At 49.7% G+C, this 15,083-nt stretch overlaps 1 protein-coding gene across 1 annotated transcript in view; it reads left to right on the plus strand.

Annotated features, from left to right (window-relative positions):
* The window catches only part of LOC120983444 (phytanoyl-CoA dioxygenase, peroxisomal-like), a 106,934-nt gene extending 105,087 nt beyond the window's left edge, over positions 1-1,847 (plus strand). Inside the window, exon 10 of the mRNA XM_040413191.1 lies at positions 874-1,847. Within this exon, the coding sequence (XP_040269125.1) occupies positions 874-927 (54 nt within the window). The 3' untranslated portion in view covers positions 928-1,847. The remainder of the gene's footprint in view (positions 1-873) is intronic.
* Positions 1,848-15,083: the final 13,236 nt, after the last annotated feature.

The following is a 15,083-nucleotide window of genomic DNA, read 5'->3' on the forward strand; positions in this document are numbered from 1 at the left end:
ATGCATACGACCTTAGCAGGTCCGTGCTAATATTGTGTCCCGCAAACAGCGGATCTGCAATATACACGCACTGGCGAGTGTTCACCGTATCACGGTTGCGGACCTATTGCCTTGAATGGGTCCGCAGTTCGGAAGGTGCGGTGCGGAGGCACAGATCAAATGCACTATGGAGTCCTTCTGTGGGTTTTCTGTCTGTGCCTCCGCACCGCAAAAAGGAGTGCATGTACTACTTTTTTGCAATGCAGACCATGGGATGCGAATTGCGGACCCCATTAACGTGAATGGGTCCATGTCCGCAGACGGTGGGCACGCGATCAGTGCCCGTGCATTGCAGACCGCAACCTGCAGCACAGGCACGGCCGGCACACATTCATGCCTTAGACAGCTGTAATCTCTCTGAAATATTTGCTGATTTCTTTGCTTTTGGGAACTTCTCACTAAGATTGGATGTGTCCTACAGCAGAGCTGTCAATTGTTTGGACTGACAACCAGCGTATATTACTAGCTGTAAATCTGGATCCGCAAAAGTAATGCATATTTAAGCTGTACAATGTCTTTGTACAAATAATAGCTTGCACCCAGTGAAGTACAATACAGATGCATCCATTCTTACTCAGTGTGAGCCATTGTAGTGCCTTATCTCTTCATTAAAGACAACAAAAGTCATTGAAAGAGTGTATTTAATGCACCATTGTTATACAGAAAGTGCAGCAAGAGAACAAATAAGAATGGATACATCTGTACATATTTTGATTTTAAATTTTGGTTTTGCTGAATTACCAGTACAGATTTATTTCAAGAGTTTGTTATTTATGGCTGTTGTAGTTTGTCACAGCAGCATTTTGTCTCAGTGACTTTTTCTTTTTGCTTCAGGATGTATGGATGTTAAAAGCACGAGTTGTACAAGGAGAGAGAATCAACCTGTAACTGGTGTTCTGATTTCCTTCTGCCACAGAGAACGCTTGTCCTTAAAATGTCTCTATCGTTCTCATTCTCATGTTCAAGATCAGAAGTTATTTCTTGTGTAATTCAAATGACAAGCACTCGGTGAAGGGAAATATGATTTAAGTTTTAACTGCTGGTGGTGATATGGTGAACAGATTTAAGGGCTAAAGATCAGATCCTCTGCTGATCGACTGTTTGAAGCATGCCTGTGAGCGCTACAGCCTTAAACGTCAAATAAAACACTGGAGACGCTGGATAACCATATGATGCAGAGGAATGTCACCCTGCCTCTGGTCTCCCTGTCCCAGCCTCAGAACAGAAGAAAATACTTGGTACTCTGACATAAAATGTTGGTCTGGTGCTCAATGATAGGGAGATTTACCACGTGCAATAGTCAAAATCACCATGACACTCACTTGGCAAACAAGTGATATTTTATTGGTCCATCCAGCAAGTGCAGAAGCACTTTGGTCTACAATACTTCACTATTGGGATGCTCCTTGTGTTTTTCCTTTTTGAGAGTGCGGTGCTTCCCAGCTGGGAACAGTGATGGACTATACCAGTGGTGAAATCGTCGAGAGGGATCTTCAAAATCTCGGAGTGGATGTGGTAACGGTCATCTCCATCGAACCATTGTTTCTCCTGTAGAAGCAGCGCAAGTCTGGTACTGCACATTATTGATGATTTGAAGTTGACCTACTTTTGATTGGACTTTTGCAGCGCTCACATTTAGAGACTGAGGAATTAGCTTTTTGTGTTTTACAAAACACTCACTATCTATACCCATTAAAACGATAAGTGACAATTGCACTAACCACTATTTGTTTTTAATGTTTTAGCCAATGTAGTAGGAACATTTAATGTTTTTGACCTATTTGTCTGTGACCTAATTAAAACTGAATATTTTGCCAAATAAGCTGATGTTTGTCCTTTTTTGTTATTTTAACACCTTCACACCCAGCGCCATACATGTACGGCACGCTGATTGGGCGGTGCAGGAGCTGCGCCCGCCCGATCAGCAGCAGGGGTCCGGCAGTCACTGATAGCCCCCTGGATCTCACAAGCAGGAAGGCTGTAAGTGTATTACAGTGTGTAATACACTTACAGCCAATATATCACAATACAGAAGTATTGTAATGCATTGTAAAGGGGACCAGACCCCCAAAAGTTTAAGTCCTAAAGTGGGACAAAAAAGTAAAGTAAAAAATAGTTTTACAAAAAAAAATTAAGTTTCAAGTAAAGCATCCTTTTCCAAAAATAAAGTAAAAAATTTTGTAACAAATAAGGAAAAAAAGAAAACCAGTATCGCTATGCTCGGCACATTGCAGTGTTCGGCCGAATACTGCATGTGCTAAAGTACAATTTTTAATACAATGAAAGTCGATGGGAGACGTGAGCATCAAACCAGGCACCCCGTGCTCTGAAGAAGAGGGTTTCTGGTTAACAAAAAAGGTTAGAAATTGATAGAAACCCCATCAAAATGGTTTGATGACATACTATAGACCAGGCATTCTCAAACTGCGGCCCTCCAGCTGTTGTAAAACTACAACTCCCACAATGCCCTGCTGTAGGCTGTTTGGGCATGCTGGGAGTTGTAGTTTTGCAACAGCTGGAGGGCTGCAGTTTGAGGATGCCTGCAATAGACAACCACACACAGGCTATATGCCAAAAGCCAGTTATGTGCAAGCCAACAATCTATCCATGAGACGGATATCAGTCAACATAACTTACAATGGCAGCCTTGTGCACTGAGACCTTCTAAACCAGCTCTCATCGGACTGAGAGCCAGTAAGCCTCAAAGTTGCTTCATATCTGTTGGATGGCTTGGGTGGACCTGCGCACCTAGATCAATATCATTAGGGTGACAATGTTTTCTGATTGTCCTAACATAATATTCAATAACCTTTCTATACAGTTTTGTCATGTAAACTCATTTGCATAAACCTGGGCAATTGGGAAAGACATACAAATGAGCAGAATCTGCCTTATTTTTCAGCTGAAAAACCATTTGCATGGAATATTCGCAATAAAAATTTGTGATTAGAATATTCGCAATCTACACTACTCATGAACAGCGCCATCTATTGGTTTCATAGTCTTATGACAAGACTAATAGTCTTGTCATAAGACTATGAAACCAATAGATGGCGCTTTTTATCTTGTTGGGGTGCTAGTAAGTGGGGCACCCTGCTCAACAGAGTCCACACACCGTGTAGCACTCAGCCTATAAAAGCCTGCACTAACACTAAGGTGTATATCGGATTGCTGCTATCATTCACACATCTTCTAGCACTTTATCTGCGGTAATAAAAGCTTGCTAGGGTGTATCTGAGGACTTTTGCCCTACTTGTAATGACTCATGAATGGAGATGGCCTTGTGGTTCACCCGGCGGTCGTTTTGCGGCAAACTTTGCTCGTTCACTGTTCGCCGAACATATGGCCATGTCCTCTGGAGCCATATTCTTTTGCACTGTGCCGAACTTTGACCCATTAAACATCCATCAGGTGAGACAGGACAGCTAATTGAGACGTTTCAGCACATGGACACACCCCTACCCTACAAATAAACCCGATCTGGCCGCCATTTTACATTCAGTCTTTTGCCAGTGTAGGGAGAGGTTGCTGTGTGGAGCAGGGACAGACTGTTAGAGACACCAAACGCTAGCTAATAGGGCCACAAAAGACCTTTTAAGGACTGGTCTAGGTGTGCTATCAATAGGTGTGACATACTGAGGGGTGTGATTATGCTTATACTATACTTTCTAACATAGAAAGTATATTATAGTGCATTTGTATTGTGCAGCAGTTGTGTGCGGTTCTGCTGCGATACTGCAGCTATACAGAGGGACAAACTCTATTGGAACAACTAATTGCAACTGTTGTGATATAGCTGTTGCCTCCAAAAAAAACTGAGGCAGGGGTGTGATATACCTATAATATACACTGCTCAAAAAAATAAAGGGAACACTTAAACAACACAATGTACAGTAACTCTAAGTCAATCACACTTCTGTGAAATCAAACTGTCCACTTAGGAAGTAACAATGGGATAGACAACAGGTGGAAATTATAGGCAATTAGCAAGACACACCCAATAAAGGAGTGGTTCTGCAGGTGGTAACCACAGACCACTTCTCAGTTCCTATGCTTCCTGGCTGATGTTTTGGTCACTTTTGAATGCTGGCGGTGCTTTCACTCTAGTGGTAGCATGAGACGGAGTCTACAACCCACACAAGTGGCTCAGGTAGTGCAGCTTATCCAGGATGGCACATCAATGCGAGCTGTGGCAAGAAGGTTTGCTGTGTCTGTCAGCGTAGTGTCCAGAGCATGGAGACGCTACCAGGAGACAGGCCAGTACATCAGGAGACGTGGAGGAGGCCGTAGGAGGGCAACAACCCAGCAGCCGGACTGCTACCTCCGCCTTTGTGCAAGGAGGAACAGGAGGAGCACTGCCAGAGCCCTGCAAAATGACCTCCAGCAGGCCACAAATGTGCATGTGTCTGCTCAAACGGTCAGAAACAGACTCCATGAGGGTGATATGAGGGCCCGACGTCCACAGGTGGGGGTTGTGCTTACAGCCCAACACCGTGCAGGACGTTTGGCATTTGCCAGAGAACACCAAGATTGGCAAATTCGCCACTGGCGCCCTGTGCTCTTCACAGATGAAAGCAGGTTCACACTGAGCACATGTGACAGAGTCTGGAGACGCCGTGGAGAACGTTCTGCCTGCAACATCCTCCAGCATGACCGGTTTGGCATTGGGTCAGTAATGGTGTGGGGTGGCATTTCTTTGGAGGGCCGCACAGCCTTCCATGTGCTCGCCAGAGGTAGCCTGACTGCCATTAGGTACCGAGATGAGATCCTCAGACCCCTTGTGAGACCATATGCTGGTGCGGTTGGCCCTGGGTTCCTCCTAATGCAAGACAATGTTAGACCTCATGTGGCTGGAGTGTGTCAGCAGTTCCTGCAAGACGAAGGCATTGAAGCTATGGACTGGCCCGCCCGTTCCCCAGACCTGAATCCAATTGAGCACATCTGGGACATCATGTCTCGCTCTATCCACCAACGTCACGTTGCACCACAGACTGTCCAGGAGTTGGCAGATGCTTTAGTCCAGGTCTGGGAGGAGATCCCTCAGGAGACCGTCCGCCACCTCATCAGGAGCATGCACAGGCGTTGTAGGGAGGTCATATAGGCACGTGGAGGCCACACACACTACTGAGCCTCATTTTGACTTGTTTTAAGGACATTACATCAAAGTTGGATCAGCCTGCAGTGTGTTTTTCCACTTTAATTTTGAGTGTGACTCCAAATCCAGACCTCCATGGGTTAAAAAATTTGATTTCCATTTTTTTTATTTTTGTGTGATTTTGTTGTCAGCACATTCAACTATGTAAAGAACAAAGTATTTCAGAAAAATATTTAATTAATTCAGATCTAGGATGTGTTATTTTTGTGTTCCCTTTATTTTTTTTGAGCAGTGTACTTTCTATATAGTGCATTTGTGTGCGGTTCTGCTGAGATACTGCAGCTATACAGAGTGAAAAAACGCTATTGGAACGACTAATTGCAACTGGTGTGATATACCTGTTGCCCCCAAAATAACTGATTAAGGGGTTCTATATACCTGCTTCCAGAAATACTGCTCTTCTATAGGGTCATTTTAAAAATGACAGGCAGAGGAAGAGGCAGGCCATTCCGCAGGGGTGGTAGGGGTCGGGCAGGTGCACCAGGCCGGAGCCTAAGTGGGAAGTTGGAGAAGGTGCGTGCGATTACGTCAAAGGACGCACCAGAGTTGGTTGAGTGGCTTACTCAGCCTTCCGCTTCTGCACCCTCCTCACTCTCTGCTGTGTGCACCCCCTAAAGACACCACCACTACCATAGCCCCTCCACTCGGGTCAGAGGAATTATTTTCCCATCTATTCCCAGACCTTACCGATGCGCAACCATTCTTGGCATCGGATCAGGAAGAGGAGGTAGCAACGGCCACCACCTAGCGGTCTGACGACAGTACCCAGATCAGCCCAAGGAGGGTGGTCCCCACTGTTGCTGCCTACTCCGACATCTCTAATGTCAGTGGTGGTGAAGGTGACGATGATGACATGTTGATGGACGTCATGTGGGTGCCCACAAGAGAGGAAGAGGAGGGGAGTACAGAGGAAGAGACGGAGCAGCAGCTAGGGAGGAGAAGCAGGCATAACTCGCAGTGCACAGGAGGCAAAAAGCAGACTGCAAATGTATCTGGAGCGAGCCATCCACCACGCACGGTCACATCTGGCGCTCCCAGGACACCGGCACATGGCTCCACAGTGTGTGCTTTTTTAACGTGTCAGCTGCTGACCATAGTGTTGCCATCTGCAGCCTGTGCTGTCAACACATAAGTGGCGATAAGCCCAACACTCACCTGGGGACGACCGCCTTAATAAGGCACCTGGCCTCCCATCACCGAGCCCAGTGGGAACAACATCGTCAGAACCCACAAAGCCACACTCCCGGCACTCCACCTCCTCCCATTTGTCCTCCACTCCACCTACCACCGTGCTGTAGTCGCGTTCATCTGGCAAAAGGCAGGCTTCCATGGCCCAAATGTTTGAACATAAAAAGTTGATGACACCGGATAACCCTCTTGCCCAACGGCTGCCCTCCGGCTTGTCGGAACTGCTAGCCCGCCAACTACTGCCATATAAACTGCAAAACCAAAAAAGTAGACAAACTACCAAGTTTGAAAGTGTGCTACACAACATCAACAATCACCAAAAACAAGACACACATGAATAGTAAATTAACTTTATTATAAGTATATTATCTTTATTATTGCAAATCAATTCATTATCAGAGGCAATAAAAAATCTAAAAAAAGCATCAATGTTGGAGATATACCCAAGATACTCCCAGTCCAAAAAATGACATCACTAAGAGACAGTAGGCAATGGTAAATCCTAATATCAATTACATATTACACATTGTAATCCAAACCTAATTGTTCCATATGTAGCTAATACACCATACCACATATCACATATAATGCCCAGCAGGTTGGCTACACTGTTGCAAGCATATAGTATAAGGCAGTGGTGGGCAATCTTTTTAGTCAACTGAGCCAAATATCAACAAAACCGCGATTTAAATTTCTATTCAGAGCCAAATTTTTAAAACCTAAAATATATAGGAAGGTACATTGTTTTTAGTTTCAAAAAGTGTCCGCTGATGATGATCAATATGAAGAAGACAACTAGCATAGTATGCGCACAAATCCATCAGGGTGACATAAACTTCAGGTAAAAACATAAAAAGACTATCAGCCGCAAAAGACACACTATATCGAAATTGCCTCAGGTGGCACCCTATTTTTGTGGGGCTTATTAACTAAACTGCAATATCTCACCTTTCTACGGTTTGATCATTGCATTGTCCATTGGTGAATTATAATACATCACTGCATTGCCTTTGGAGTCTGCACTTTTTATGTTGACATCGGACTTTGGGCATGACATAAATGATTTCTATGTCTCATGTTTTCTATATTTTTATTGCGTCAACAGTACCAGTGATGACTATTAGAGTGTGTTTTTACATATTTTTATTTGTGGTCCTGGCTACGGCGCGAAGCCTGATGAGTGTGACTGAACCTAAACTAGCTAAAGTGGCTGGTGGTGTGCCTGTTGCCACGTGATGAGGGTAGGCCAAATAAAGGGGGCATACCCTGGGAGATGTAAGGAGAAGGGCCGGGAGGGAGGGGCGAGAGAGGACGTACACCAGGAGAGCTGGGCGGCAGAGCTTAAGAAGCCCCCTACGCCCCTCACACAAAAGCAGGCTGGATTCAGCCTGCTGAATTTGTGGTCCTGGCTACGGCGCGAAGCCTGATGAGTGTGACTGAACCTAAACTAGCTAAAGTGGCTGGTGGTGTGCCTGTTGCCACGTGATGAGGGTAGGCCAAATAAAGGGGGCAAAAATACAAGTAGGAAAGGTTTAGGAAACAACTCTTTATTGTGGAAGATGGAATTACAGAACCAAGTCAGAGAAAGCTGCGGCGATTTCGGCTTTAGGATGCGGGATGTATTGTGAGAAACAAGAGGACTTCCAGCGACCCATTTTGCGTATGATGTGGGCCGGTACCCCATGTTTGGATGCGGCGGAGGCGGCTCCGATCCTGAATGAATGGCCCGTGATGGCCTGGGGGTTGAAACCTAGCCCTGACGCGAGGCTGCGAATGTGTTTGACGAACTGCGAGGAGGTGAGTGGCCGTGACGGAAAAGGAAGGAGAGGGCTGGCGGGAGCCCGGTTGCCCAGGGTGATTAGCAACCTGTTGAGGACGGCCACGGGACACCAGGAGTTGGAGGTAGGGAAGTATTCTATGCGCACTGGGGGCCCGATTTGTGAAGTTTTGGAGACTGGCAAGGTGAAAGTGAAATGCTAGTGACTACGGATGAGTTGGTTTAGAGTGGGGCCTATGTTGTGAGGAGAGGTGCCGGTGAATTGCCCGGGCCGGAGAAAGCCGTAAAAGCTTAAGTAGAGGGCGGCCTTGAGAATGCAGCTTCTGAAAGGGCCAAAAGGACAGCCGTCTAGGGAGGAGGAGAGTTTCCTGAATAGGTCCCCTGAGACGGGTTGCCTGGAGGGAACGGGTTTGTGAGAGCTTTTTTGAATACCCCGCAGTGTGGCTTTGATGGTGTGGGAAGAAAAGATTGGGTTGCTGTCTGGATGACTAATCATGAGGTGATGTTGGACCCCTGACAGATACGATCTGATGGTGCTGAAAGAGAGGTGTAGATCCTTGTGGCAGTATGCCAGGAAGGCCATGATGAAAGTGGTTTCGCTTACGTTGCCCCTGGGGTGAAGGTGACGGAAAACCTGGAAAGTTTTCCAACCTGACTGGTAATTCCTGGTGGAGTTTTCGGACAGGGACTTGCGGATGAGATGTTGAGCCATGGATAGGTGTCTGTCTAGTCCAGGATCAGGGAGCCGAAGTCCGGGGGGGGGATCCTGATTCTCTCGGCTTGTGGCATGACCTGGAAGAAGAGAGTTAGATTTAGGCGAGACAAGGCATCCGCTGCGACGTTTCTGATGCCCTGGATGTGGGTGCAAGAAACATGAAAATTGTGTTTGAGGGCAAGCCAGGTGAGTTTGCGTAGGAAGCGCATGACTTTGGGTGAGCTGGATCTGCCTTTAGTGATGATGTCGACGACCGTATGGTTGTCGGTGATGAACCGTACTGGCATGTTACTCCATTCTTCGCCCCAGACTTGTGCGGCTGCCACGATGGGGTACAACTCAAGGAGAGGAGAGGACTGAATGGCTTGAGGGTCTGAGTGGATTTGAGAGGGCCAGGAACCGGCGAACCACTGGTGGCCGAATAAGGCGCCGAACCCGACGGACGCGGCCGCATCGGAGTACACGGTCGGACAGGTGGGACTCCAGCGAGGGACAAACATGGAGATGCCATTCCATGCCGCCAGAAAGACCCTCCACATGTCTAGGTCGGCCAGGGCTTCACGGTCCAGTTGAATCAGCGAGTCCTGGGTAGAGGCTGTCGGTAACAATTGGAGGAGTCTTGCTGTGAAGGATCGTCCTTGTGGCATGATGCGGGTTGCGAAGTTGAGAGAACCCAGTAGTGACTGCAGGTCGCCCTTGGTCATGGTTCTGGATCCTATGTGAGCGGAAATGGATGATTGGAGTCTAACTAGTTTGTCCTCTGGGAGTCTGGCTTCCATTCTGCAGGTATCTAGCGTGATACCCAAGAAGGTGAGGGCCGTATTAGGGCCATCGACCTTTGATGGCGCCACTGGGACCTGTAAGGCGGAGAAAATGCTAAGGAGACTTTCCAAACGGTCGGGCACGTGATTGGGGTGCTCGATCAGCAAGAAATCGTCCAGGTAGTGTATGACTCTGGGACAATTACCGTGGTTTACCAGGATCCAATGGAGGGCCTGGGCGAACTGATCAAAGAGCCAGGGGCTGCTCTTTGACCCGAAAGTGAGGCGGGTGGCGAAGAAGTACTGGTCCCTCCATTTGATCCCGTGAAACCCCCAGAGGTGTGGTTGGATTGGCAGGAGCTTGAAAGCGTCCGAAATGTCCGCTTTTGAGAGCCAAGCGCCTTCCCCGACCTGTAAGATGAGTTGGATGGCTTCATCCAGGGAAGAGTAGTGCATGGAGTATTCTTCTGATGGTATCAGGGAGTTGAGGCTCGGGACGCTGGATGCATGAGGCGCAGACAAGTCGTAGATTAAGCGTTTTTTATTGGTATGTTTCTTGCAGACCAGCCCGATAGGGCTCACCCTGTAGACCTGGAAGGGGGGGTGGGAAAAGGGCCTATGATGAAACCCTTCTGCAGCTCGACCTGCAGAAGAGCATCCACCGAGGCTGGGTCCTCTGTGGCCGACATGAGATTGGGGGTCTCCCAGGAATCCCGGGGCAGAGTGACAAGACCGGTGTGGAAACCTGTTGAAAAACCGGAACGCAGGAAATCGACGAAGGCGGGATCGTGGTGGGTATTGAGGAGGGAGACGAGAAGGGGGACATTAATGTCGGCTAGTCAGCTTTTGGCCGAGCGCTGGGAGCAGGAGGACTGGGGATGGGCCCGGAAGCAGGTGGAACAAATGTGGAGCGCCTTGCATTTGCTGTAGTTGCAGAAGCTGGAATTGAAGTTGTTGCACAACTGGTTTTTACCCAGGAACACAATTGGGCGCCCTAATTTGTCCAGGAGCGGACCCGGTTTCTGGGGGACAGAAGTGCTGGGCAACTGTTTGGGCTGGGATGAGGCGTGGGCGTTTGGGCACCAGTCGGATGCATGCAGAACTGACTGGCAGTTGGAGCAAAAAGGTGACCTGAGACCTGCAAAGTGTCTGCAGAATAGCTCCATGTCCAAAGAGGCCCAGTTGGTGATATGCCGGAACTGGGCGAGGGCTGCGGCTGCCTTCGCCGAAAACGACCGGTGATAGTCGTAGAAAGCGCAACCTCCGTATTTGTGTCCGAGCTCCGTGACCCGGTATAAGTAAGCGTCCAGCTCCTCTCTTCTAGCAGGATGTGCCGAGCAGATGATGTCGCGGTAGAGGCTGAACGCGAGCACGAACTCTGGGATGGAGAGTTTTTTATTCAAGCGGGAGTCTTTGGCCTTCAGAACTACGGACACGTCCCCGCATGCGATGGTCCGATTTTCCACCGTGTCATGCTTGGAGATGAGGACCGCTGCCAGGTTCACGTCCTTGCCTGCGAGAATGTCTCTGCGCAGGTTCTCGGGGACGAAAAAGGAAGGAGCTATTTCGGGAGCCCCGGACGACCTACCTGGGGAAGACGGCTGGGAAGTGGAAGGACCAGGGGCGGGACTGGAGGGAGCAGCAGGCGAGGCGTCCCTGCTTTCGACTGCCTGGAGCCTGGTGTTGAAGTCGCCCATGGCACTGGACATGTTATTGATAGCGGCATGTAGTTGCGTCAGCGACAACTGTATGGTTGACATGGAGACCTGCTCCGTGGACTCTGTGGATGGCTCAGGAAACAAGAGTCGGTATAATTCGGCCTTTCGGGCTGTGGCCGAATGGCGGATTCCTCACTTGTTGAGCTCGGCGATCATCTTGGGAATGGTCCATATCCGATAAGAAGAGCGACTTGCTCGCTCCGATACCGCGGACTCTACGGTCGATAGAGCGTCCTCGAGATCGGAAACATGGGACATGTTAGAGCTGAAAAACGAAAAGGGAGAAGACGAAAGCTGGAGGGGAAGCGAGAGCGTCTGGGGGCGGCCGGAGGACGCGTGATCCCCTTGTCGGGCGTGATTTATCAACTTACCTTAAGTCACAGGAGCCGTCTAGGCCGCGAATAACGGGGACGGAAACTGGGGAAGCCGAGATTGTCACTGCTTCGCCTACAAAGAACGGTATATGATGCTACGATTAGCTATGCCGGGCGGCCAGAATAGCGAATCGTGTCCGCTACTTACCTGGGAGATCGAAATAGATTTTAAGGGAGCCCTTCACGGAGTAGCTTAGCCACCTGAAAGAACAAGACCGGACGTGTTGATTTTGGGAAAACCATGGCTGGTGCGCGACCAGTGGTTTCCTGGGATATGACCGGGCCGGTGCCGGGAATGCCGCGTGTGACTGCTGCAGCGGTACGCAAAGGGGTGGGAGGCGTGCCATGGGTGGGAAGCATCCCGGCGAAACTGATGAAGTATGCAACAAAAGGTCGGAGAGTGAAATGCGTGCCAGGGCGATCCTGGGTGGACGAGGTTTAAGGAGTGGTTCAGGGCGTACCTTGGAGAAGACTATTTGGACAAGGTAGGGCCTGGGCGTACCAGGCCCAGGGAAGGTGAGAGAAAGCAAGGTGGGCGCGCCACCTTGAAGACACGTGGGTTGCGTGACCCGAGCGAAACACAAAGAGGGAGAAGGACACAGACAGGTGATGCCGGATGGACGGAGGGAAACAGGTGTGGACAAGTGACCAGAGAGAGAGGAGAGAAAAGAGAAGAGAGCAGGGCGTTCCTGCGGACAGAAAGTAGTGGGTGTGCGAACCGGGTCTGAGGGGGGGGGGCAAAAGCGGGAGGGACAGATGCCGGGCGAAGACTGAACTGTCCTTCCCCTGACGCAGGGGGTGTGTTGATTTATTTATCTATTTTTCTTTCTTTGCCAAGCAAAAGAAGAGACCAGGAGGTGCACAGTCCCTGTGCTCAGAGCAGGTCAGCGGAGATACATTCTCTGCAGGAGTCAAAGGGAGGTGTGAATGTGCCTGATCAGCTGCTGTGAGTGTCCCCTGATCCCTGTGAGACTAGAGACCCCATGCACATCTGAGGACAGGCTGGCGACAGGAGAAAGAGGGGGGGCAGCATGGCGGGGGAAAGATAATTTACTATGCACCGGAAGGGGGAAGTGGCCCAACGGATTTCCGGTGGAAAGTAAACTGGGATGCCCTGGTTGGAATGTGAGATTACCGTGCAATGGGAATGTAGAGAACAGATATATGCACATGCATTGCCGGGAGCTGGGCAGGGGCACAAGCCCTGAAAGGTACATCAGCATGCATGGAGACTGGCGCGATTGAGGGCGGTCCCTCAGAACCTAGCCATGCATGCTGATGTGTGACTGAGATGGTCAGGACTGGAAACAGTCTGAGCTGCTTTGTGGGAAATCAATACAAGATGTTTGGAAATTTATTGGTGGGGAATCAAGTGCGTTTATGAGGGGGCGCTGCACAGGATAAGCCCCCTGCATCCAACTCTGTCCCTGCGTGCGGCAGCGTTCGGACAGATAGCAGGAGTGACAGCTGGGGACGGGCCCCACCCCGCCGACCCCTGAACAGCGGCGGCCGTGCGATGCGTTCCACGCTGGGACACACGGCGGGCGAAAGGGGCGGGAGTGGGGAACCAGACGCCGGCCGCAGCGATGGACCTGGTGGAAGGAGCTGGCCGAGCGGCGCGTGGTCCTGCGGGGAGAGGTGGCACGGTAAGAGGGGGATCTGTGGGGACCCTGGGGACTGGATGAGCCGGTTTCTGAGTGCGGGGGGCAGGATGGATCGTGCCGGCGGCCCCCGCCGACTTCCGCCCTGCGGTCACGTGATGCGCTCCAAGCTGGAGCGCATGGAGGCAGGGCGGGAGCGGCAGGCGAAGGAGCGGACCGGCGGGGGTTGAGGTGGTGGCTGCGGGGTGGTTGGTGTGAACGCGGGAGGGGGATGGAAGGAAGCTGGAGGTGAGCAACTTACCAGGGAAGCGGCGGATTCTGGCGCGCAGAAACGCCGCACGTGGGAGCAGCTTGGCCGGAAGCAAAGGACTGACGGGTGCAACTCCTCCTACCAAACGAAAAGGCGAGAGAGGACGTACACCAGGAGAGCTGGGCGGCAGAGCTTAAGAAGCCCCCTACGCCCCTCCCACAAAAGCAAGCTGGATTCAGCCTGCTGAATATGTACTTTGTTATTTTGATCTTGATTATTGTTTCATTTTATCTTTATAATTTTTTACTTTTATTAAACTTGGATGCAGAGCTAGTGCAAGGTGTGCACGCCTATTTTATTACTTTTTCTGTTTAAATAGTTTACATGCCATGTAAATGATGATGCCAAATAATTAATGAGAGTCACCTGTAGAAGGAGGTAGCACAATTGACTATGCCTACTATGGCGTCATGTTCATAGCACAGCAAGCGCCTGCAGTAGTGTTCCGTTATATTTCCCTACGCGGGAACTTTCACTACCCTTGTCACTTTCTGTTGTGACGCAGCACGTTCCGACGTTTGGAAGGAGGTGTGTACACCCAAGTGAAGGCGATTACTCAGGCTTCCTGTGTGATGATGCGCGTGCGATAATAGTGGGAGGAAATATGGGCATGTGATATGAGATGTACACGCCCTCTCCAGCTTCGGCTATGTGGGAGCCCGCACCTGTAAGAGCAGCATTCAAGGGGCTAAAGAGCCGCTTGTGGCCGACCACTGGTATAAGGGAACAACCGTCCTCAATATGCAATCAACACTATATAATCCAACCCACAAGGCAACCACTTGACAATATCCATGTGAGAAATAGCTATCATTGTCATACAGACTAGGAGAGTCACAGGGCACACCAACCCCAACACACTTTTCGCCTGAGCTTCTTCCTGGGGGCATGTCTAAACATCCCACCCATCCCTCTCTTTATCCTGCCTACAATTGGACAAACCCCCATCATTACCTGATACACCTGGAGTGAGTGGATCGGTCAGACTGTGCTACGCCCTAACTCCTGATATCGCGATCCTAGCCCTGACCATGTGATCCATACGTGATATGTTACTTTAATATTCATGTGTGTCTTGTTTTTGGTGATTGCCATATAAACTGGTGGACTCAGGCCTTTAGAAAATTTGTAGCCATTGGCACACCGCAATGAAAGGTCCCCGGAAGGAAATATTTGCCGTCAGATGTCTGATTTGTGAGTGCCTGATGCGCTGGAACTCCACCTTTGTATATGCTTGATAGGCTTCTCCAGCAGAAACGTGCCGTTAACAACTACCTGTACGAACTCTGCGGCAGGACAGGTTCTGGGGAGCTTGTTTTTTTCTCACCGTGCCAGTGGCTGCTCATGCTCGATGCATGCAGACTTCTGCGGCCGTTTGATGAGATCACCAAACTGGTCAGTCACAGCCAGGGGCGCCATCAGTGACATCGTACCTTACGTCTTCT

The sequence above is a fragment of the Bufo bufo genome, chromosome 1 (genome assembly GCF_905171765.1).
Source record: "Bufo bufo chromosome 1, aBufBuf1.1, whole genome shotgun sequence".
In the NCBI taxonomy this organism is placed as follows: domain Eukaryota; kingdom Metazoa; phylum Chordata; class Amphibia; order Anura; family Bufonidae; genus Bufo; species Bufo bufo.